Here is a 24,141-nt window from a genome sequence, read left to right on the forward strand (position 1 = left end):
CAAATGAGAAGCCTGGGCTACCCTGACAGAGAGGCCACCAGGGGAGACTGAGGCACCCCAGTCCACAGCTGCACCTAATGGCCAGACGTCTCGAGGCCGTCCCATCCAGATGACTGCAACTGCATGAGTGACCCAGGTGAGACAGCAGGAGAACCGTCCAGCTGAGCACAGCCCTGCTGCAGAATCATCTGCAGATAAATGACTGTGTTGAGTTTGGGATTGTTTGCTACGCAGCAATAGATAGTTGATACATGCACCAACCCTTCCTTCACTGTTGCAGGTTGCTTGGAGGGGCGGTCACTCCCAGACCCTCCTGACCAGCTCTGCACACAGACTCCTGTGACCAGAGAAAGCCTTCAGACAGACAGATGTCCTGTTTAAGGCAGAGCATCATCTCAGTGTATGGAAAATGTATGGGAAGTCACCGCTGGAGATACTGGTGACTTGCCAGGGGGGCCGAGGTGCTAGGATGGAGCACCAGTAGCATCCACCTGGCTGTGAAAAGGCCAGAGGGCTGCCCTGCGGAAGGTGCCCTTCAGAGTTCATTCAGGGCTCCACAAGGAAGGAGACCCGTATTCTCACCACCTGGAGCAGTGTCTAGTGGTTCCATCAATATTTACTGGATGAATGAATGAATGAATGAAGTGTAAGAGGAGTTGAAGTTGAATAGAAATTGACCCGGTGAAAAGGGGAAGTGGGAGATTTCCAGGCAGCACCCACCAAGGCCAGTGTCGAGGTAGAGAGTGCGGCAGGAAGTGAGACTTGGGGAGGCCGGGCAGGACCTTGGAGACCCCAAGATGGCTCGTCAGAGCGGGGCTTCATCAGACTTAGTTTGGGCACGATCACCATCTGCTTTGTGGAGAGAGCCCTGGAGGAGCTGAGATGGGAGGCCGCAGACCCGCCTGCACAGTCCTGGCAGGCGATCCAAGAGATCTGGGGATCTAGAAGAGGGGCGGAACCCAACAGCCCCGGTTACGGTAGTGGAAGGTCAGCCAGGGCTTGCCTACGAGCTCCGGCCCCACCTTTGCTCTTGCCTGCCCTTCTCCCCGATTCATCTTCACCAGGAGGCCTCCTCACACCCACCCCAGGCTTCACTGGGCACTCCCCTCTGGGCTCCCTGGGTGATTTTTTTCTGGCTTTAATGATGAGACATCACATTCTGTGCTCATCTTTCAACAGTGCTGGGCTCACGGTAACTGCAGGGGAAACGTTACCGTCCTTTGCCCCTTTCCTCACTTCCTCCTCCTTTCCTTCCTCACTTTCCTCCTCCCTTCTGTATTCATGGAGCTCAGCACCCAGGTCCCCTGCAATATGAAGCCAACCCCACAGCAAAGGGTGATACAACAAAGGGGCGAGAACGTGGTATCTGGGTTCCGGTGTGCCTGAGTTTGGATCCAACTCGGCCGCTTGCTGGCGACAACTTTCTGTCTGGCTGAACCTCAGTTCCCTCCCCTCTAAGAGGGTATGTACACATCACAGGGTTGGCATTAGGGGAGGCAGTATCGAAAGTAGGGCGCACGTTGCAGCAAGAGACGCCTGCTTTAGACGCGACCCTCCTCCTGCTGTAGAGGCGGACGGAGCAGCGACTCTGGTCTCCCTGCGCCATTGTGAAAGGCACAGCCTGGTTTTCCGAGGCCGTGGCGCGCCTCCTTATTAACCAGGGAGCTGGTGTGATTAAGGCGGTTCTCCACGGCCTGGCTTACGTTCCATTTTTGAATCTTTCATTTGTGAAGCTAGTTAGGAGGAGGCAGTCTTTTTCACTCATTCATTCATTTATTTACTTATTTTAATTAAATGGGGAAAACTCCAGAAATCTTTGAAATGTTCAGAGCAGCAGCTTTATAAATTTTTTTTTTTTAAGTAAAAGGGAAGATAAAGGAAGCTGTCCCAGTCTTTGGGTCACGCAGGAATTGTGTGGCCCCAAACACTGTTTGAAATGACAGCCATCACCATTATCCAGGGACCCACTTTGTTGTAGAGAGAATCCTAGGGTTTGTTATAAGGGGTTCGCCCCCCCCCATCCTCTCTGGAGAACACTTCCAAGGAGCTGTGCATCTCATATCCATTAGAGCTTCACTTGTCAAATCAGGGATGTAATAAAACTGGTCTCCGATGCTTCAGAACGTTTTCTGGGAGGACGAGTTGATAAAGTTAAAAGTGTTCTACAAATGTAAGTTATTATTAGTGGTGGCTGTGGGGCCCAGAGAGGAGAAGGGATTTGCCCAAGGTCACCGAGCGAGTTGGGGGAGGAGCCAGAAACAGAAGCCTTTTATCCCGAGGGGCGGGGCTTTGTCTCATTTTACGTATGGTGTCCCCAGCGCCCGGAACAAGGCTGGACGGACAGCGAGCGCACCTGGAATGTTGTGTGCTGAGTGAGCGAAGGACTGACGGTCTAATGGGCCCCGAAGCAGGAAGGACCCCGGCGAGCCATCCCCACGGGACCTTTCAGTCCCACAACAGGCATCCTGAACTGGCGTCTTTGTCTTCTCCTTCCTCTCTCCTCCCACCCCACAGAGCACCCCTCCCCTGCACCCACCCGTGGGAGACTGTGACTCAATCCCACTAGTCCAGCCCCACCCACGCCCTGTGCAGTTTCTCCCACGGAAAGGTGGAGTGGAGGATGATTCCCACCCTCTGACTTGGAGATAAGCGAGATGTGATTTGCATTGGCCGACAGAACGAGGCGGAAATGACAGTGAACTTGAATGTGGGCTTAGGCCATCCGGAGGGCTGCGTAGTTCCGCTTCCCCTATCGGTCCTCTGACACTGTCCTGAGAAGAACATGTCTGAGCTAGACCACTGGCCCCAGGAGGGGGACGAGAGATGCGTGGAGCAGAGTTGCTCTGGCTGAGTCACCCCTGGGGACCCCAGGCCCCTGAGGAGCCCCGGCCAGCCTGCCGATGACAGAGCTCAGCCAATGCTTTTTGTTGTATGCCACGCCATCCAGATCCTCCAAGTCTCCCCGCGCCTGCGTTAGTATTCACCTCTTCTTGGAAGCCTTCCCTGATTAGACTCGTCGTTGCATTCGGCCGTTCATTCACTAAATGCCTGCTCAGTGTCAGGTCCAGTGCTAGAAGTGAGGAGAAGTAAGGAAGCACCATGGAGGATCTCCCCTCCAGGGGCGGAGAGGCATGCGCACAGAAGGCATCGCTCTCACTCCAGTTACTAATGTGCTTCATATATTAGCTACCGCTGGCGAACATTTCCTATACCAAGACTTTGTATACATTATAGTTTATACACATTTTGCAGCTGAAAATCCTGAAGCTCAGAGAACTGGACTGACTTGCCCAGACAAGCCAGTTGAGCAGCAGGGGTTCCAGGCAGAGCCAGCTTGACCCCTGAGCCGGTGTTCGCTTCCGTGCAAAGGTGGCGCAGGTGTGCCCGGGGGTGCTGGTGGTGGCAGGGAGGGTGTGACTGGCCCCGCCTCGGCTGGTCCTGAGAGGTGCAGAGGAAACAGCCATGCAGAGAAGGGAGGGCCTTGAGGTGGCTCCAGGGAGCTTAGGGGGTGTGAGGCGGGGATAGGAAGAGACACCTGCATCCATCACCTGGGCAGCTCATTAAAGGCAGCTTGTGGGCCCTTCCCCAGATGGCTTGCGGTGGACACCAGGCACCTGGGTTCGGGTTATGCTGGCCAGCTAACCTGATGCTCCTCTGGTTTAAAAACCTCTGTTGGCTCAAAGCCCTTTCTCCCTCCCTACGTCAGCCCCTCTTGTGGCCTCTCAGGACTCCCTGTCATGATCTGCCAGCTTGACATAGATCTGGTTGTGTCCTGTGAGTGTCCTATCTGTGGCCAGACTGTGGGTCCCCAAGGGCACCCTGGGAGAGTCGCACCGTTTTGCAGCTTCCCTGGGGAACCTGTGTGCAGGATGGGTGGCCACCTCATTTGTCAGTCAAATGCAGTAGCCAGGGCGTTAGATGACCCTACAGGACGCCAGGGGTCAGCATGGGCATCATTGTCATCGTTAAAGAAATACCGTGACTATGGAGCCCAATCCTGCCTGTTGTTTCGTTAAGTGCGCTTTGCCCATAACTCCACTTCACCCTCGAAGCCGCCCTGTGACCTGCGTGTTAGTCTCAGCACCTCTGAAACGGGGATGACAAGGCCAGGCGAAGGTGAGTCTCGGAGGGAGCTGGGAAACCAAGACCTGCGTCCCTCATCCTCTGCTCGCAGACGGGGGCTCCAAAGCAAGGAATGTTCTGAGAAACCTTCAGGGTCAAGTGCAGTCAGCCCCAACACTGCGACACCTGGGTCCGTGGTTGACTGCAAGGGTGAAGTGAAGCAGGGGCGTCCCCCAACCAGGGTCAGAGCCCTGGCTTCCCGTCCTGCTGGGCATCTTAACAAGCCCCTGGCTGCTCCAGCCTTGGTTCCAGAATCTGGGATGGAGAAGGCAATGATTCTGCTTGAGGGGCTGGGGCAAGCTCTGCACTGCGCAGGAGCACCTGGCAATCAGAGAGGAGGGCTGGTTCTGTACCGTCCAGCCCCGCACTGGGCTGGGGTGCCCCATTTCGCCAGCCCCCCAGGTCCCTGGTCTGGCCAGCTTGGTGTGGGGAGCACCCACTGCTCACATCCCCCAGGCCACAGGTACTGAACCAGCAGCTCTGCCCAGGGCATCACCCCCAGCGCACCTACCTGTCTCACCACAGCCCTTGGAAAGACACGGGGCTAAGCTTATATGGGGCGACAGCATTCACTTACCTTTGGCTGCCACTAGCCTCTGAGTGGCCCATGCGGACAAGGGTCATCCTGGGCTCTCTTTGCAAAGGCTGGGACAGGGCAGAGTAGCATGGATTTGTTGTCATTGTCATGTCTGTTTGCAGAGCTCCTTTGCAAGCATTGACTCAATTTATCTCCGTTGTAATCGCATTTCCTCCTCCCTCCTGCAGGCTCTCTGCCTCCCCGGCCTGATTCTCTGGGTCAACCTGGGACAGGAGCGACTTGGTCCTTCCTGCCACAAGTAGCTCCTCCTGCTGTGATTAGAAGCCATGGGGAGGCCCCGCCCCACCGCATTCCTAGGGCAATCTCCCGAACTCCACATCCTCCTCTGGGTTTGTACCTTTCTCCCTAGACTGAGCGTGCATTCTACTTACTTACTTTATTGTCTGCCTCCTGGGCTAGAATGTCAACTTCACAGGGGCTGGGCGTTCTGTCTGTTTTGCTCACGGCTGCAGCCCCGGAACCCAGAACAGTGCCTGGAACTAGGTGCTTGAGGAGTATTCATTGAACTTACCAATGAATATTCATTGGATTTATCAATGAATCGGTGTTGCTCTGGGGAAAGGGGGTTGGTGCTGGTGTCCGGTAGCCTGGGACTCACAGAGAACACAATTTAGGCTCGTGAAGTTAGGGGGCTGGGAAGAGTTTCGGCATGCCTAGATGTCAGCTGCCACCCGGATCGAAAGGTGACAGTGACATGGCTGCCTCAGGACGGCTGTACATGTCTAACACCTGCCACGGGCACCTGGAGAATGATGGCCTTTGGGGCGCCTGCCCCTCCGGCCCGGCCACCACGCACGGGGTGGGGGGCCTCCTCCTCTCGCCTGTTGTGTCTGAGAGGCGTGAAGGGGAAGCACCACCTCAACCCCACTTCCCCTCTCATCAGACCTGTTTCCTTGGCAGCCGGTGAGACCCTCGCCCCTCCCACCCCACCGTCCTCTGAGCCTCTTCAGCTTGTAGGGTGCGATGAGGGCAGCGCTCCACCCTCTATGGCCACGATGAAGAGCCGCCAGGGCACAACTTCAGGCCCAGGGCTCTCCCTGGAAGAGGAACAAAGTGGACCATGGGTGACGTGGTGCCCCAGAGACACCTGCAGCCTGTCCTGGTCCATCGCCTGCCCCAGGTCCCCACACTCGCCCTTTCAGAAGGGCCAGCTCACCTGGGCAACACTTTCGTCCACGCGGGGTCCACCATCCGAGCAGATGGTGAGTGCAGGGGCCAACCCGCAGACTGCTCCCCTGAGACCCACTGGGTCAGAATCCACGGGTGGGCAACTCAGGATCTGCTTCATAACACTCCCCGTGTTGGGAGCCCCAGGGCTGCCTCCAGGTGTGGTCATTCGCTGGGAGGACCTACAGAACTCAGCGTGGAGCGACACCTGTGGTTCTGGCTTATTACAGAGAAAGGATCAGAGCAAACCCGGAAGAGGGAAAAGGCACGTGGCCGAAGGTGGAGTCTGGAGACAGCAGACAAAAGCTTCCAAGAGCTCTGTCCCTGTGGAGTCACACAGGACGCGCTTAATTCCTTCAGCAAAGACTTGTGGGGACACCCGTGACATTTGTCTACCAGGGAAGCTCTTCAGACTCGGAGACCAGGGCTTTTGCTGGAGGCTGGGCCACAGGCACCTCCCTCCTGGCGGGCTCCAAAACTCCAGAGTCCCCTGCAGAAAAGCGGGTGTTCAGTGTGAAGCACATTGTTTCCAAACAGTTCAGGTGCAACGAGCCTCTTTGATCAGAGTTGCGGGTGTTCCCCGCCCACAGCCGCAGCCCCCGGTGCTAGCCGAGAGCCTGCCAGCAGGCCTTTCAGGCAACAATGGTCTCCGGCCCACTGTGTCCCCACTGTCCATACCACCCGCTTCCTCCCCAGAGATTCTTTGGCACTTCAAGGTCGAGGCTCACTGGTGTGGAGGATGAAGGCTGGGTTGATCAGCTCTGGTCACTGGGCACTCAGGATAATTACGTGATCACTCTGAACCCGACACCCTGATTTGCAACAGGGAAGATATGTTTCCTGCCAAGAAGGTTGAATCCAAATCTTAGCTAACCGCCTACTTTGCTAAGCAAAAAGGAAGAGACCCTTCTTTGAAGGGGTCCTGCCACACCTAGGCTGCTGGAGCCGAATTTGACCTTGACTGCTGTGTAGTGACGGAAGAGAGAGATGTTACAGCGAGTAGCACTTCCTCACATGCATGAAGATTTGAATCTCAATCGCACCTTTAGTGCCCTCCCCAGGGACCCTACACCCGGAGCCCAAGCTTCCCTCTGCTGTGGGGGTGGTGGGGGCGCTGGACTGAGCAAGGGCTGGAGGCCTAGAAGGAAAGCTGGCCAGGCCTCAGGACCTTGGGACGCCAGGAGTGAAGTCCCTGCTCTGTCACTGGTGGGACCTGAGACCTTGGACAAATCACGTCGTCTCATCAAGGCCCAGTGGTCTCCTTTTTAAAACAGGGCTTTAAGGCCAAAGATTTAGATAGAGGACGTTTGTAAAGACTAAAAAGGATAATGATGTAATTTAAAAAAGGATGAAGAATGGCTTTGAAAGAGGACTGTAAATGTCACAGGTGCACCATACAATGAGAGTCTGCCGGGCCCTCCTTCCAGGCACGGCAGACAGTGTGGACAGCGATCTTCTACCTCCGACCCCAGGAGTCGAGCAGATTTCCACCCACCTGACCTCGACCCGGGCTCGGGAAAGAACGCTTGGTTGCTTTAGGGCTGGCTCTGTCACTAATTTCCTTCCCTGGGCCTCGGTTTTCCCCATCTGCAAAATGGGAAGAAAGAACCCCCTGCCTATCAGCTTACCAGCACTGCAGGTTCAGATTCCTTTCTGTTTTATGTTGTTCCAGAAATGCCCTCAAGACACATCTGTGCTGATGGCTTGGGACCAGCATTTCTCTGAGGGACATCCCAAGGGACAGTGAGAAACACTGTCTTGGTGATCCCTGGGTGATCCCGGGACCGTAGCCCGGCAAGGGCTCTGCCAAGTCCAGCAGTAAGGACGTTGTCCTTCTGGCAGAACACTCATCAGTGTCTCGCAGAGCACCCTGTGGCGCTCTCCTGGTGGCAGTCAGGCCAGGAGGACCCAGGGAAGCTGAGGCCCTGGATATCCCCCAAACTCAGACCCCTGGCTCCCAGGTCAGGGTTCCTGTCTCACCCCAGGCCTCCGTCCACTGTAGGGGATGGTCTTTGAGGCTGAGTTACAGCCATCAGCTCCAGTCCCTCCCATTCTCCTTGTTCCCAGAGGCCTGGAAGTCCCCAAAAATAGCTGCCTGAGCTAAAATTCAGAGGACTTGATAAGCCGGGTTAATTTGAATGCCCGTGGCCATGAACGGCAGTCCTCCCTAGTGGGTTGCTTGGATAAATGAGTTAATTTTGTCCAAGCTCCAAGTGTCTCAGGGACTTTGGTGCTGAGGGTGCACACAAGGGTTGTTGGGGGGAGTAGGATTGGCTTGGAACGTGCTCTGGGGTCTGTGGGGACCCCAGGAAGGAGAGCTGCACACTAGGCAGAGCAGTTCACCGTGCTGATAATGGCCCGGGAGTCCAGCCTAGCCAGGGGGCTTGGCAGGTGGGAGGACGTTCCTTGGAAAACTTCATGGTGGCAGCTTCCCTGGTGAGAGCAGGGAGTGGGGGGTGAGGGGGCAGCTGGGGACCTCAGTGCCTCATCCTGAGGCTGAACAAGGCAGTCTGAGGCAGCAGAGGTGAGGACAGCTGTCCTTCCGACTGGCCCAAGCATGGCAGGGGCACGTGCAGGACTGTTGAGGCAGAGGGCACTGGGGCTGGACCTCGGCTGAGCCCTGAATGACCTGGGTGTCGCTGGACGGGATGCTTGCCTCGCTCTCCATTTTCTCCTCTGAAAATGGCAAGAACAATCCCTTCTCCTCTCGCTCAGAGTAGTGAATGAGAGAACCTAGAACTATAGGGCACATAATAGGTATTCGGCCACTTCTCTCCTCTCTCTTTGGATAAGCTCTCTTTGGAAAGACAGGCAGAGGCTTTTTTTTTTTAAACTTTTAATTGAAATATACATACACACGGGAAAGTGCATAAATCTTTTTTTATTCATTTTTTAATTTAAAATTCATTTCGACCCTTTGGGGGCTGAAAATATTACAAAACCTTAAAATAAAATGTCTTGCTTTCATTGGTTTCTTTTTTATAGCATTAAAAAAAGTTATTTTGAAATAAGTTAAGACACAGTGAGTTGCAAAAATAGCACAGGGTTCCCAGGGGCCATTTACGCAGTGTTTCCCAGTGACATCTCACACAGCCGCAGAGCCCTGTCACAGCCACGAGGCTGACATGGGTACAGTATTATTAACTAAGCTAAAAAGTGTGTGTACCTTAATGGATTTAGCTCAGTGGTCCCCGGGCATTTTGGTACCAGGGACCGGTTTTGTGGAAGACAATTCTTCCACAGGCGGGCAGGGGGTAGGGGCAGAGGGATGGTTTCGGGATGATTTGCGAGCAGGACATTGGAGCTCCTCTCCCGCTGTGCAGCCCGGTTCCTAACAGGCCTGGACCGGCTCCAGTCCGACGCCTGGGGGTGCGGACTCCTGATTTAGTTCAAAAGTGCGTGTAGCTCGATAGATTTTCACAAAATGATCATAGCTCTGCCACCAGCACCCAGATGAAGAACGAGAATGACCAGCAGTCCCAAAACGCCCCTGTGCCCCTTCTGGTCAGTGGCCCACCCCCAAGGTGACCACGATGGGGCCTGACTTTCCACAGCATAGATTCACGAGGCCCGTTGCTGAGCTTGGTGTGCATGGAGTCACACGACACGTGCTCCTCATGTCTGCAGCTTCCGCTCACCCTCCTGTCGGGAGCTCCTCCGTGTTGTGGTGGGTGGTGGGTGGCTGGCTCGTGCCCACTGCTGTGTAGGCAGAGTTTGGCAAAGGGCACAACCCTTTGCGATCCTGGCACAGAGCCCCCACCTCCTGTCCCCACGAGAGTCCTTTAAGGCCCTACTCCTGGCAGCCAGAGTCGGAGGCAGCCAGAGGAGCGGCCTTTATCGTCTCTCAGTCTGAGAAACATTGTTACGAGGCTGAGCTGCTTCCCCTCGAGATTCGCATGCTTCAGTCCTACCCCCTATACCCCAGAGTGTACCTGTATTTAAAGGTGGCTTTTAAGGACTCAAAAGTTGAAATGATGTCACCAGGTTGGGCCCTAATGCAATGTGCTTGGTGTCCTCGGTCATCTTCTCTCTGTTTGGAAACCCACTGGGCTGGTGCCTGCAGAGGACATGGGGCTGCCTCCTCCGGGACCGCAGCCTCCCTGCTTGTTCCCAGGCCTCGTGCAAACTGAGCCCAGGGGCGGTTTCAGCTGTTCTTTGGTTGGCAGTTTCAGCTCAGCACTGAGACTGCAGGAGTGGGGGTTCCTCATAGGTTCCCTCCATCCCGGTCACAGGCAGGCATGTGGGGGAGCAAAGCCGCCCTGTCCGAGCCTTTGCAGGCCCCTCACTGGCATCCAACACATTTATTTCCTACTTGTGGACCAGCTGATCTAGGCCGGCCTTGACCCAGGTCTGCTCCAGGCGTCTCTGACCCTCTTTGGACCTGGCACCCAGGCGTGCCCCACAGTGGGCACAAGTGCCAGTGGGGAGGAAGCCTCGCGGGCCAGCAGATCTGAAGGCGAGATCACGGTGGGTTCACTGACTTCCCAGGGGCCAAAGCAGGTCACGCGGAGGCATTTCACATCGATGGGGCGCGGAAGGGGAAGTCCACATCACCTTCCAGGTGGTGGGGGGGAGGGGGTATTTGCTGCACAACCATTTCATCTACTACAGTCAATAAGCTTTTACCCAAAAGAAGGATTTTTCCCCTAAAAAAAACCCCTCAGAACCACTGGTTAGGATGATTGCGCCCAGCACCTATCACTGCAGCATCATCTGGGGGCCTTTGTCTGCCCATGGAATGTTCCCTAGGGACCTTGTATCAATAGCTGACACGCTTTGACCCAATAGCCTGCCTGGCCGGGTGCTCCCGACTCTCTCACTGCCGCCCCCTGCCGGCAGAAGAGGGCAGTGGCGAGGCCTGACCTAGATCTGGACAAAGGACCTCATTCACTTCAATGCAGGTTGTTAGAAAAGACGGCTTTTTAGAAAAGCCACCAGGGTTCAAATGCTGATTCTGCTGCTTAGTGCCTATGTGGCTTTGAGAAAGTCCCTGAACCACTGCAAGCCTCAGGTTCATTATGTATAAAATGGGCGTACATCTAGAACTTGGGTCTTGGAGTTTTGGGTAAGGATTAAGAAAGAGTAAGACCGCAACCCCCTGGCCCCCCTGTGAGAGCTCAGTATACGTTTGCTGTCATTGTGCCAGGGGCTCGCTAGGCAGGACGAGGTAACCACGAGGTCCTCTCACCAGGACCTCCATGCCCTTACTCCTAGGGCGGAATAAATTCTGTGATGCCGACACTCAGTCGCCAAGGTAACTGGCCCCTAGGGGCTGTCAAAATCAGTCCCAGTCCTCTTAGCCCAGAGCACTGACCCCAGAGCACCCCTGACTGTGTGAGCCACAAAAATGCCTTTCCCTGGATGCTGGCCGCCCACCCAGGGACAGAGCCTCGAATGTCATGTCCACTTTTGGAGCTGCCTTTCTCTACAGGCCTGGACCATCTGCTCCCAAGTTAGAGGGAGAGAAAAACGGCTGGGAGGCCTCCTGCCACACACCAGGGCCCTGTAAGCGACATGGCCCGCGTGCTGAAGTGGGCGGCAAATCCATGTGCCCGGCTCGGCTCAAACCTGCTGGCGCACTGCAGTAAAACTGCCGTCGACTTAATGTATGCTAATTAGATTTTAATGGGATTCAGGATTCCAATAGTAGTGCAGTGTTAGCCATAGTAAGTTATAATCATATCTAATTGGTAATTCTAACATAACAAATTTCTTAGATAAATTATTCTTAGTTAATAGTCCCCTAGGAACAACCTCGACACACACACTCAAACACACACATATATATTTTAGAGAAAACTGAGAAAAAAGAATAAGGTAGAAGCAGGCTCCCAGCAAGACTGAATTGTTATTTAAAACCTGGACTCTCTCAGGACCTGTGCCAGAGCCTCCAAGGAAAGCCTTTGGCGTGGGGAGAACCCACAGTGGGGTTCAGAGCACTCAAAGGCTGGGGGTGGGGTGCGGGTGACAGTCACAGCAATGGTCTTGAGGGTGAGGTACCTCCTCACCATCCCGGGAGGTGGCACCTGGCTCAGGCCTCAGCCCCCACTCAGGGCCTGGACCCTGTCCCCACAGAGATGCACCCTGGCCTCAGTAGCCCCTCCCCTCCCTGCCAGATTCGTTGTCTCTGGAATTCTTCCCAAGTACAAATTCCAAAACTCCAAAGGGGCCAGAGGGAGACCCACCGGCTGAGTTAATATTCTCCTGACCAGGCAGATCACTGAGTGTCTTTCCGGAAAAGGGGGTGGGGCCAGCCAACCTGACTTCTGGTCGTCATTTTGCCACTAAGGCTCTGTAACCCTGGGAGAGCTGCTGGGGGGGGGTGCTGCCTTCTCAGACGCAGCGGGACAGCTTGAGACTCATCATTCCTTTCTCTTTCAGCTGGAAGGAGGAGGCCTCTTCTCTGCTGTTGGGGTCGGGGGGCGGGTCTTTTGCCGCCCACAGACAGTCTGGAGTACAGGCCTGCCCTTGCTCTTTCTCCTTATTCTGTTGGGTCACTCTCTGTCCCCGAGGCTGCCCCTGGCCCCCGGTGCGTGTGGCTACCCGCATGCGTCCCCCAACTGCCACCAGTCTAAGGCTTGTGCTCCCCGAGGGTGGGTGGTGTGGCCGCAACGTCATCCCACTCAGTGGAAGGCAGGACGGTGGGAGAGTTGTGCAAGGACATGGGGTTTCCGGCGGGGCCGCTGCTCACCCAGAACTGCGTGGTCCTCCCCCGAGAGGTCCACTCTGCATTTCCTTCATTCAGTGAGTGCAAACGTACCGCTCTCACACAGCGGGTGTGCGGATGGCCGAGACAACCGTGTAGAGAATGCAAATCAGGAAATGTAAGTTTCTCTCCCTTTTCCCTTTCCTCCTTCTCTGTCTCCCTCCCCTTAGGCTGGGACGACGAGGAGGCACAGTGTGACCTGTGGTTGGAGGGTGAAGATTGATGTCAGCGTCTGGTGAGTAATAATGACAGCTGATATTTATTGAGCATGAACTTGATGCCAGACATTTTTTTGAGCACTTTATTTGCACTCTTTTCTTCAGTCCTAAGAAGTGGGTATGATTATTACTCTAATTATAGAGCTAGGTAGGCCACTTAAGCCCAGAGAGCTTATGTGAGTAGCCCGAGGTCACACAGCCAGTCAATAGCGGAGTCAGAATTTGAACCCTCAAGAGTTTGGCTTTAGAGCTCACCTCAGTGGACTGACCAGCTTGAGATTATTAGAGTATTTAGGGGAGAGCCATGTTCCCGGGTGGAGGTTCCTGGGAGAAGAGAGGAGAAGGAACTAAAAAAAGGAACTTTCTCTGAGTTCTGGGTCTGCACTTGACACTGCGGGGCACCCCCCCTTCCCGCAACAGAGGAAAATTACCTGGTGCATCAAGCCCAGGTCAGATCTCAGTTCCGGAACTTACTTGCTGTTTGACTTCAGCGAGTTAAAGAACCTCTCTGCGGCCTCTGCTTCCTTCTTTGTAGAATGGAGCAAATTCTCCTAATGCTGGAAGGTTGTTGTGAAGATCAGAGGGGATGACGCACGGAAAGGGCCCGACGCAGAGACACCTGGTACACGGTCACCTCCTGCACAGATGAATGTTGATATTTATGTCAATTCTGGTATATGGAGTTTTGGTGTTTGATTTGTTAGCCACATTCTGTAAGTTAAGAGCGATCATCCCCATTTTATAGCTGGAGAAACTGAGTCTGGAGAGGTTAAGCAACATGCCCGCAGTCCCTCACTGGGGATGTGGTAAAGCCCCAGGGGGGACCCTGCAAGCTTTCAGCCCCTTTCAGAGCTCCAGCCGTCCCTGTGGAAGGGCTGAGGGTGACAGTCACCGTCCTGTCCTCTGCAGCTCATGGCCTCACCCCGCGGGGCTCCAGCTCATTCCCACTGCCCCCACCGCCCACCTGCCTGCCTGCTTTTCAGCCCTGATGACTGCGTCATCACTATGACAGCCTTTTCTGAGTGACACTCATGTCCCAGCCTGAGCTGGGAGCAAACGCTCCTAACGGCCTCCCAGGACTAGGCTTGGGCCGGCCTTCAGGGTCAGCACCTAGTCTGTTAGTCCTTGGGGCCTAGGGCTCACTGGCTATCCCTCCTCTCCGCCTCTCTCCCTGCACCTCCTTCCTTGGTTTCCACCCCCTCCTCCCCAGGGCCCTGTGCAGGTAAGTGCCTGTCGCGTAGAGATATCCGGTACATGGTAGATTCCCCCACCCCCTTTCCCCCAGGGCCCTTTCTCCCTTCTAAGAGCCTCTGAGTGGGCCACAGGGATCCTGGGAAGCCAAAGGACTCAGTCTAGCAGACGCTGTCCTTGCCCCACTCCTGCCACCAAAGTGCCCCCTGGGGCCACCCGCCATTGACTGCCTGTGGCTGCCTTGCACAGCACCTGCGTCTCTCTACAGGGGCTTTCTCAGGCTTCAGGGGTGTGCTCAGCTCTCAGGGGGTCAGGCCATGAGGACGCTGTTCCAGCTCCGTCGCCTCCTGGCGGGGCCAGTCGGAGGTCCGATGCCTGATCTCCAGGGTGCCCCTTGGAATAAGGGTCCCCTTGCCCAGGCTGCTAACTGGCCCAAGGCCCATCCTGGATGGACGTTCCTCCCTCCCTTTTCTGGCTGCCTTCTTCTTACTCTGCTTCCTGGGTCCCCTCCCAAATCAACTACTTGCACCCAATCCTTGAGATTTGGAACCCAAATTAAGAGCCTTGGCCACTTCAAGCATCAGATCATTTGTGGCTTGGTTCAATGGAAAGAGTGTGGGCTCTTTATCCAGGCAGGGGTAGGGTCAGATCCCAGAGCTGTGGCCGTAAGCTGTGTGACTGACCAAATACCTTACCTCTCTGAGCCTCTACTTCAACATCTATAACACAAGGAACACCTGTTCTTAGGGCCAGTGAGACGGGTGGAGTGCCTGGCAAATGGTCGGCGCTTAACCAATGCGGGTGGTTCCCAAGGCAGATGGTCTCAAATCAGCATCTCCCTTGAGCCCCAGACCTGCTGGGTGCCACATTGGCATGTTGCCCCTTCTCCAAGGTCAGCTCGTCCAGCGTCAAACTTACCCGTTCTCTGCATTCTCATTCCCGAGTCTCCAGCTGCAGGCCAAGGTCCTCTGGCTTGTTGTCAGGTTCTCCTGCCCTCATGCGCACAGCCACCATTTCCGGAGGGCTGGGGGCCTCCTCTGGGTTCGCGCTACCACAGCCCCGCAGCTGGCCCTGCTCCCTGTGGCCGGACCCGATTCCTGGCCTGGCACTGCCTCTCACTGAGGGTTTGTCCCTGGGCAAGTCACCTCCCTGCTCTGAGCTTTATCTCCTTCTTTGGAAAGCAGGTGCATGGTTGTTTTAAGGGCTAAAGTACCCAGCACAATGCGTGGTAAATAATCAAGGCTTGGCCCACTTAGGGCCTTCCTCTCCAGCCAGTGCCATTGACCTTCACAGAAACTCACATGAGAACTATTTAAATGAGCAACAACTGCCCATTTATGCCAAAAGCAGGCTCCTCCAATTTGACCAAGCACACAGATGACCTGGGATCTTGTTCAAATGCAGATTCTGACCCAGTAGGTCTGGCGTGGGGCCTGAGGTTCTGCCTTCCTGTTAAGTTCTCGGGGGATGCTTGTTCCCACCTGCAAAGTGAGGCTCTAGAGCTCCCCACTCTGCCTCCAAGATGCTCTCGCCCAGAGCTCTTGCTGGCTCCCTATTGCCTGGTGAGGACAACAACAGCCAACACTTACTGAATCCGCACAGCATTCCAGGCACTGTTCTCCAAGCTTTCTGTATACTTATCCACTTAATTCTCTGAGATGAGCACCACAAACAGCCGTGTACCCATTTCACAGGAGGGAAAATAGAGGCACAGAAAGGTTAAGTAAAGCACCCGAGTCACAAAGACAGTGAGTGGTAGAGCTGGACTTCTGACCCTAACAGGCTCTATGTGCTTGACCTTGGCGGCTCTGCTGGCTCCTCTTGCAGGAGAAGTCTCAACCCCTCGGCCTGCGATCTAAGGGACTTGAGGAAGGACTGTCCCTGTGGTCAGAGAAGAACAGTTCCAGGGGCAGGTCAAGTTTGAGAATGTCGGGTGGAGCACCAGTTAAGAAAGGACTCCTCCAAAACCCTTTTTGTCTATGTCCCTGGGAACTGCAAGTTCAAGGAATTAGACGCCAGAAGGAATGGCAGCCTAGGGTTGGGAGGGCAGCTAGCTGCCTGGGGCAGGGGGTCGGGGTGAGCGGCAAGGTGGGAAGAGCAGAGGGGAGGCGTGGGGCAGCTGCCCAGGAAGCTCTGTCACCAGGGCCGAGGCGGCTGGCAGCCCGGGGCTCTGCTGTGTGAGCTGACATTTAGGCCTGCCACCGATGATTGGGCCCGTTTTGGAAAAATGCATGTACTTTGCACATCTATTTCTTTCCACCCATCACTCAGGGCTGTCGTTCCCCGAGGAGGGCAAGGGCGTAATCACCGACAGAACAGCTTAAGTGCCTTTTGGAAGCTCTCCCTTCTGCTCTGCTTTGAGACTCTGCCTCCCCCGTGGGCGGCAAGGCCAGTCTCTCCAGCTGCATGTGGGTCTCTGTCCTTCTCTTTGTCCTCTCTGTGTCGCGCCCTCTTTGTCTCTGCGTCTACGCTGGCTTCTCTCTTTCTCTATCTGTCTGGACTGGAAAGTTCTCTTCTAGAGTCCCTCTCCCCAGCCTCCCTCTCTGCCCCCTCCATCCTTTATCTTCAAATCCCTCATAGGAGCCTTCTGTCTCCCAGGGTGTCAGATCCCAGGGCGAGCCTGACCCTTAGTGCCCCTTCCCCTCCCTCCTTCCTCTCTCCGCTCCAGGCCAGGTCCTCCTCCATCCTCCACCCCCTGCTCTTTTTCAGGCTCCTCTCCCTCCTCTCATCTTCTCTGCGCTCAGGACCACCACCCCAATCTCCCTTTCATTCCTCTCCCCTGAAATGGACAGGTGCGCATCCACATTTGGGGCCCACCTGGGGTTGTCAGCTCCCCAGCTGGGGCAGAGCCCAGGGGCCTTGTTTTGGGTTTTGTTTTCTCAGCTCTGGGCGCACTCGTGCATTTCACAAAAGCTGCAGTCATTCTGGGTCAGGAGGGCTGGTCCTTGACTCCACAGGTGCCGGAGCCTCGTGGAGGAGCCACGATCCACTGTCCACCTCTCCCCACAGATGAGGTAATCGTGACCCTGGGTGGAGCTGGCGGCCAGCCTCACTGGTGCCCGGGGTGTGGTGGGGTCTCCCCAGATCCTCTTCTGCTTGGCCAATAGCCTGGCCAGGGTAGAAACAAGAGGCGAAGGGGGGACAGAACAGCCACATGACCCCCTCAGGTGTGCTGTGCAATCCCAAGACTAAGGAGAAGACAGTGAGCTCAGACTTGGCTTCTCTTGCAGGTGCACAGGCCAAGGGACCCCCGGCAGAGCTGCCTCCAACCCTCCAACCCAGAAGGGGCAGCCCTGGGATAAATGTCACGTGCCCCCCCACTCCTGTGACTCGACTGATGGGGGGCCTCCAGCTGTTCAGAGCTCAAAAGCCCAGGCCAGAGAAGGGTGGCCCATTCCAAGCTGCCACACACGAGGCTGCTAAGAGCTCTAGTGAGTAGAGGAGGCGGGCTGATACCCTGGCCCACAGGCTGGGGGGAGGGGGTCTTCTCCGAGAGGCCCAGCAGGGGTCTCTGCATCTGCCTAGTCACCTGAGCACAAGGGTCAGTGGGCATCAGTTGGGCAGCCAGAGAACTGTGGAGAGTGGAGGGTCAGTGAATGGTGGACAGGGACCAGCACTCACTTGTGGCTAGAAGAGCAGTCGGTGGAGACAGAGCTTCCAGGGGACCAGGACTTGGTGGTCGGCCCAGACCAGCAGCCACGTGTCTGACTGGCCTGCCTTTGAGCCGGGACGTGCCTCAGGGGACAATGCAAACTGGCCCGGAACTCTCTCCCAGTGACAGCAGCATTTGGGGGTTGGTGCCCAAGAGACAGCTGAGGCATCTGGACCGACAGGGGGCAGCACTGACTTCCATGCTGCCTTCTTGGCCTTCAAGTCCTGGCTGCAATGCCACTGCCTCTTGGAAGCCTCCCTTGACCTCCCGCGTAGAACAATCTTTCACCCGTTCCGTGACTGCATTGTGCTCTCTCCTACTTTTATTTCAATACTGGTTGCACAGAATTTCACCTCTTTTTCTACTCCAGTCTATCATTCCAGATGGATTTGGGGTTCTTCGACAGCAGATTCTGCCCGGTCTGTCTCTATGCCTCCTTGCCTGACACAGGGCCAGGCCAGAGCCACAGGTCAGGCTGGGCTCTGATTTACTCTTCCCTCCTCCTCCAACTCCAGGTTGAATAAACCATGCTTTGCAGCCTGCCCAGCACACAGAATCCTCAAATTCGGCATCAAAGCAGTCGCCCTATGCCCTGTGGCATCCAGCTGGCTTTCTCCGGTGTGTCCCCAGCCACTGTCTGTGGTTCATCCACTTGCTGCTGAGATATTAATGCACCTCAGGGGTCAGTGGAGCCCAGTGACTGCTGTTAATAGGGCAAAGCAATTTCAATTTCATGCCTACGTGGGCTTCCGTCTATTAAGGCAAAGAAGGGGAACAAATCTCCCTTTATTCCTTTCAGAAAACACAGTCACAGTGCGGCAGAGGCTTATGTAGGGTTGCTGGCAGGCGGCAGGGGGGCAGGAGGCTCGCGTGAGACCGAGCAGGGCTCCGGGGAAGCAGGAAGTGGGTCGAGGAGGCAGCCGGTACTATGTGGTTGTTGCCTGCCGATCTGGCCTGGATGTTCCTATGGGTGAGTATCTGAGCGCCTTCGATACTTGAAAAGCATTTGCTTGTGTTGCTCTCTGCTTGCAAGGTGTGGACATGCAAATGCTCATTGAATGAAGGGATCATTTATTCGTTCTATCTGTGGAAGAGAAATTGCTATGAAGAGTCATTTGGGCTTCCCAGGTTAAAGGAGAGTATGTGACGCGGAGGGTGGGAAACCAAGATTCTAGAACGTCAAGTTCAGATGGTGGAGCTGTTGTAAATTGCAAAAAAAAAAAAAGACCTTAATTCTGCATTGTCTCACAGCCACACATTATGCTGTTGCAGCTATTCTCATAAAAAACGGCAATCTATTTCTTCACCTCTTGAATCTGGGCTGAACTTACGACTTATCCTGTCCAAAAGAAAAGAAAAAGTAGCAGAAGTGACAGATTGCAGGTTCCCTGAGGCCATTTGAGGCTTTGTGTGTCCCAGCTCTCCCTTGCGCCTCTGTCTTCACCACGCCCGTGTGCTGGACGATGAGAGGCCAGAAGGGACAGAAGCCCCGATGGACCAACCCGCCCCCGCCTGACTCAGCAGCTGACTCAGGTGCAACAGGGAGCCCAGCCGACCTCCCAGATCAGCCGCTGGCTGTAGCCTAACCAAAAACAATAAACAGCTGTTGTTTTAAGAATCCACATTTGGGGGATGTTCATTATACAGCATCACTGTGGCGATAGATAACTGATACAAGAGCCACACGACAGTGTTCCTATTTAATCTGCAGCATTCATCACAATGCCTGACCCGTGGTGAGTGGTTAGGGAACATTTGTTGAGTAAATTAATGTGCTGTCAGAAGCGTTGATATAACAACTTGTCTTTCCCCTAAATATACACTAAATCGTCTTCTCCGAGCCTTTGCTTATGTTCTTCTCTCTGTCTAGAATATTCTTCTCCATTCTCTGCTTGGTCAAACTCTATTTTTCTTTCAAAGCTCTGCTCGTGTGTCATCGGTTCTCCTTGGTCTCCTCTGACTCGCCCTCCCCCACTGCAGAGGAATGACTCTCTTTCCCCCCTAATCCCTGGAGCACTGGAGAGGTTTTGTGCTGAGCACTCATCACAGTTTGAGGGTCCATGGTTATAGCTGAATAAATGTGCTCCCTGCCCTGGGCTGTGAGCTCCTGCAGGGTGGAGAGCACCTCCTGCCCATCTCTGCAGCCTGGATGCTGAGCAGAGCCTGGCCCCTTAGCCTGTCCCTGGTAGGTGCTCACTCACTCACTTATTTGCTCACTCACTCATTCATACACTTAATAAACAGTGGCCGAGCTCCTGCCATGCGCCAGGCTCTGGCTTAAGCGCTGAGGATAAAAAATGGATGCTACGGATGTGGTCCCCACACTTACTGGCTGACACTCTGGCCAAGGGGAAGGGGAAGGCGGTCACTAAATAAACGGACAGATAGGAAAAGCACCTCACGGTGGTATGTGCTCTGCAGAGAATGAAATTAAGGAAGACATGGTGGAGAGAGGGTCATGGTGGTCAGATAGGTCCCTCTGAGGAGGGGATAGTTAAGTTGGAATATCTAAGTGGAAAGGAGAATTAATCCTGAGAAAGTCAAGGGGACAAACATAGTGAATTCTAAGCAGCAGAGTTGGGCAGAGCAAAGGTCCTGAGGCAGGAATGGGCTTGGAGAGTTTGAGGAAAGGTGAGTGCATGACAAAGAGAGTGAACGAGACAAAGCCAGCAGGCTGGGTTACATCCTCCGTGACTTGTAACGGGTTTGGATTTGTCTCCTGTGTCTTAGTCTATTTGGGCAGCCACACCAATGCACCACAGACTTGGTGGCTTCTAAACAACGGAGATTTATTTCTCACCGTTGTGAAGGCAGGAAGTCCAAGATCAGGGTGCCTGCCTGGTCAGGTTCTGCTCAGAGCCCTCTTCCGGTTGTGGGCGGCCAACTTCTCGCCGTGTCCTCACACGGTGGAAGGAGCGAGGGAGCTCTTTGGGCTCTCTTTTTTAAGGGCACTAGTCTCATTCATGACGGCTCCACCCTTGTGACCTCAGCATCTTCCAGAGGCCCCATCTTCCAAAATCATGACACTGGCAGTTAGGTTTCATTCAACACATGAATTTAGGGGGGAACACAGACATTCCATCTACAGCAGGTGAGAAACCGTTGGAGAGTTCTGACTTGGAGGCCACCGTGGAATGCCTTATGTTGTAAAGGATCTCTTTGGCCACTGTTGGGGGACCAGATTATTGGGGGGCGGCAAGGAGGAGATCTGAAGGTGAGAGGTAGCTCTGGGTAGGGTGGTGGCACTGGAAAAGGAGAGAAGCAGGTAAACTGAGGATGAGTTTTGAGTGTAGAGTCAACAAGATATTTGGATATGAAGGAAAGAGATGAATGAAAGGCAAGTGTTGGGTCTGGTCAACCGGGTTGATGACGGCGCCACTTCCTGAGAAGGGGAAAGAGCACCATGCTCTGAAAGGGACAGTCCAAAGTTGGGTTTCAGCTGCGTGAAGTTGGAAATGCAATTAGCTATGCAACGGGAGAGGGGAAAACAACAGGAACATGGGACATCAGCGTCTGGCGCTCCGGGGAAAAGTTATGGGGTCAGAGGTTTGGCAGTTGAGGTGGACGTGAGCTGAATGGGCCATCCAGGTCCTGACCTGGGCCAAGACACAGGGGCTGTGATGACAGCCCGATGCACCCAGGACTTGGAGTCTTTGTAGGGATGGGTCCCTATTCCCTGGACATTTGCATGGACTGGGAGAGGCACAAGGGTCTCCTTGAAGTACTGTGTGTCCTGGCTGGGAAGGGAGAAGAAGCCTGGGCACTCTGAGGCAGCAGCGGTGGCTGAGGGCACTTCCTCCCAGCTCTCAGCCCTCCGGCCACCCTGGCCTGTGCCTCTCCATGGCGGACACAATGCACCGTGTTCACCAGCGAGCACGGGGAGGCTGTATTTTCCAGCCTCCCTTGCAGTTAGGTTGGGGGCTGTGACCGCTTCCCGTCATGGGGTGTGGGCAGAGGTGATCTCCGGCACCGTTGGGCTTGGCCCTTAAAAATGCCCTGTGCCATTGTGTGAGACTCCCCTTGCTGCTGGGAGAAACTACCACGCACTGAGAGGCTTAAAACCATGCAAATGCACTTCCTTAGCATCCTGTCCTGGACGATGGGGGTCTGGAACGGCTCTGGGCTGAAAGTGCTGGTGGCGCCAGTTCCTCCCGGAGTGTCCCGGGAGAACCCGGTCCCTTCCCTCTTCCAGCTGCTGGCCGTGGCCTGCCTTCCGTGGCTCCTGGGCCCCTCCCCGCTCCCCAATCAACTTGTTGCTTCTGTTTTCACATTTCCTTCTAGTGTCTTCCTTCTTCCCTTGTATGAGGCCCCTTGAGATGACACTGGGCTCACCTGGATGATCCAGAGCAATCTCCCCACCTCAAAATCCTTAGACATCACATCAGCAAAATCGATGTTTTGCTTACCTCGTAAGGTAACATGTGCACAGGTGTGGGGATTGAGACGTGGACATTGTGGACATCTCTGGGAGGATCATCGTTTGGCCCGCCACAGTGATCCTGCAGCCCTCTTCCCCTGCCCTGGGGAAGATTCTAGAAGCCACATGTTCCAGCTGGGGTAGCCACAAGATGAAAGAGGACTGTCCAGTCTGCTTTGGGCTTTTCATAGCCCCAAAGAGTGTTTTAAAAAATGGTGTTAGTGCAGTGAGACTCTGGGTCCAATGCGCTCCTGCTGCGCAGCCTGTCCCATCCAGATGTTAAACGTGCTCCACGGACTCTCCTGGGTGACTTGCCAGTCTTGGCCACAGCTCAGAGAGGCCAACCCTACCCTCCCAACGACCCTGTGTTTCCCCCAGAGCTAATCACTGAACGGCATGGGGAATCTTCTTGTGGTTGAGAAGAAAGTTCTGGAACCTCTACCCCTGACTTACCTGTGACCTTGAATGATGTTGGCCTTGGCCATGTGATTTGCTTTGGGCTGAAGAAGTGTTCATGGACACAACAGGGAGATGATTTAATGGTGGGTACATAGTTTGGGTTTTCCCCCCTCAGCTCTAGTGATCTACCATTAGGGGATCGAATGTCAGAGGGCCACTGCCCCTTTAGCCTGAGCTTCCGAGCAAACACCCAAGGAGAAGACCCAAGCCCACCTACAGCCTGGAGTCCAGCCCAGTGGAGCAGAGCTGCCCACTGAGGCCAGAGAGGACCAGCTTCACCACGTCATCCTGGACAGGAACACAATCGTGAATGCTTGCTGTTGCAGACCACCAAGATGTGTGTTGGTTTGTTACGCAGCATTATCCTGGCAACTGCTGACCATTACGCTTGCCCTGAGGACCCTTTAATTTCCTGAGTGTCTTTGGCCACTTCCCATGCCTGGGTGTGAGGATTTGGGTGAGACAGTGAGCCCCATCTCCACCCCTCATCCAGGGAGGAGCATGTCTTCCAGCTCCTTTGTCACTCCTGCCCCCAGCACAGTGCCAGTCCCAATGCTGGATGCCAGGTGGCACCCAGTTGCTGTCATAGAGCAAATGAAGAATACAGAGCCACGGACTCAGGTGGGGAAAATCATTCTGTTTGTTTTAATTAAACCGACTGAAGAAGCCAAGACAGACAGAAAGAGACTAAGAACAAGACTGGAAATAGTTTAGAAAAGAAAGGAAAAGCGATTGCAGAGATGTCAGTGCTGGACGAGAGCTGGGAGCCGGGGCCGTGCCTTCACGTCAGCTCCAGAACCACTGTCAGGGCGAGCACCAAGGTGAGCCGGACACCAGCAGGGCCAGAAGTGGAACCTGTGCCGGGCGGCAGGGAGCAGGATCAGAGCCCGCAGACCCACCATGTCGCTTTCTGGTGGGCTCGGTGGCTGTGGTGCCCGGGAACAACGGAGCTTCAAAGGGCCCAGGGAAGAGTCTGAACTTCAGTGTCAGGATGCACTGGGTCCACATTTCAGCTCTGCCACTGGTCCCACCTATGGGTGGCCCCTGCTTTGTCCTGGGCCTGCTGGGCTGTGGCCAGGCTCCCTGGTGCCCATCAGGACCCACCAGTGGGGACCAGGAGTTGGGGCCTCCGTTGTGAATTTCGGGATGGGTCCAATATGGGGACAGGAGAGCTGGTGGGCCTCAGAGCAGTGGCTGGGTCCCTTGGAGAGGTGCCTGGTTTGGGGGAAGCCTGGGAGGGCAATATGTTGGGCCCCAGAAGAGCCATCTGGCTGTGCTCCCAACTGCCCTGCGGAGTGGTCCAGGGCCCCAGAACACAGCCCCATGGTCAGTGCTGGACACATATCCTCGGGGCCAGGGTGGCTGAGCTCTCTGAGTCGCTGTGGATGGTGTTGGGGGCGCACTCCCTGGAAATCCCTGCTGCTTGCTCAGGGGAGGGGCAAGGGTAGGCAGATGGGAGATGCGGGGGCCAGAGCTTCCTGGAGCCTCAAAAATCGCACTTCTACGTGAGGAGCCCTGAGAATGGAGACTTACCATTGGAGTCCTCTGTCCCTCTTGGAATATTTGGGTTTTCTGTTGGGAGGAACAGAAAGAGGGCTAGAGAGTGGATGG

The 24,141-nt window shown here is 55.0% G+C and overlaps 1 protein-coding gene and 1 long non-coding RNA gene across 6 annotated transcripts in view; one reads left to right on the top strand and one right to left on the bottom strand.

The window, feature by feature from the left end:
* Positions 1-12,239: 12,239 nt before the first annotated feature.
* On the top strand, positions 12,240-19,257 carry LOC119051327 (uncharacterized). 5 transcript variants are annotated; one of them, XR_005082903.2, is made up of 6 exons: positions 12,240-12,828; positions 13,347-17,016; positions 17,233-17,433; positions 18,170-18,336; positions 18,454-18,624; positions 18,927-19,257. It is a non-coding gene; the product is annotated as an uncharacterized LOC119051327 (long non-coding RNA). The 5 variants fall into 5 exon arrangements; XR_005082906.2 differs by having other exon boundaries at positions 13,347-13,484; positions 16,886-17,016; positions 18,170-18,624; XR_005082904.2 differs by having other exon boundaries at positions 12,240-12,631; positions 12,764-12,828; positions 18,170-18,624.
* A 3,904-nt stretch (positions 19,258-23,161) lies between these two features.
* IGSF21 (immunoglobin superfamily member 21) overlaps positions 23,162-24,141 on the bottom strand; it is a 222,373-nt gene continuing 221,393 nt past the window's right edge. The window contains exons 9-10 of the mRNA XM_037148002.2: positions 24,064-24,102; positions 23,162-23,385 (exon numbers count right to left, since the gene is read on the bottom strand). Of these exons, the coding sequence (XP_037003897.1) occupies positions 23,312-23,385; positions 24,064-24,102 (113 nt within the window). The 3' untranslated portion in view covers positions 23,162-23,311. The remainder of the gene's footprint in view (positions 23,386-24,063; positions 24,103-24,141) is intronic.

Source organism: Artibeus jamaicensis, unplaced genomic scaffold, assembly GCF_021234435.1.
Source record: "Artibeus jamaicensis isolate MK-2021 breed Jamaican fruit bat unplaced genomic scaffold, CSHL_Jam_final scaffold_847, whole genome shotgun sequence".
In the NCBI taxonomy this organism is placed as follows: domain Eukaryota; kingdom Metazoa; phylum Chordata; class Mammalia; order Chiroptera; family Phyllostomidae; genus Artibeus; species Artibeus jamaicensis.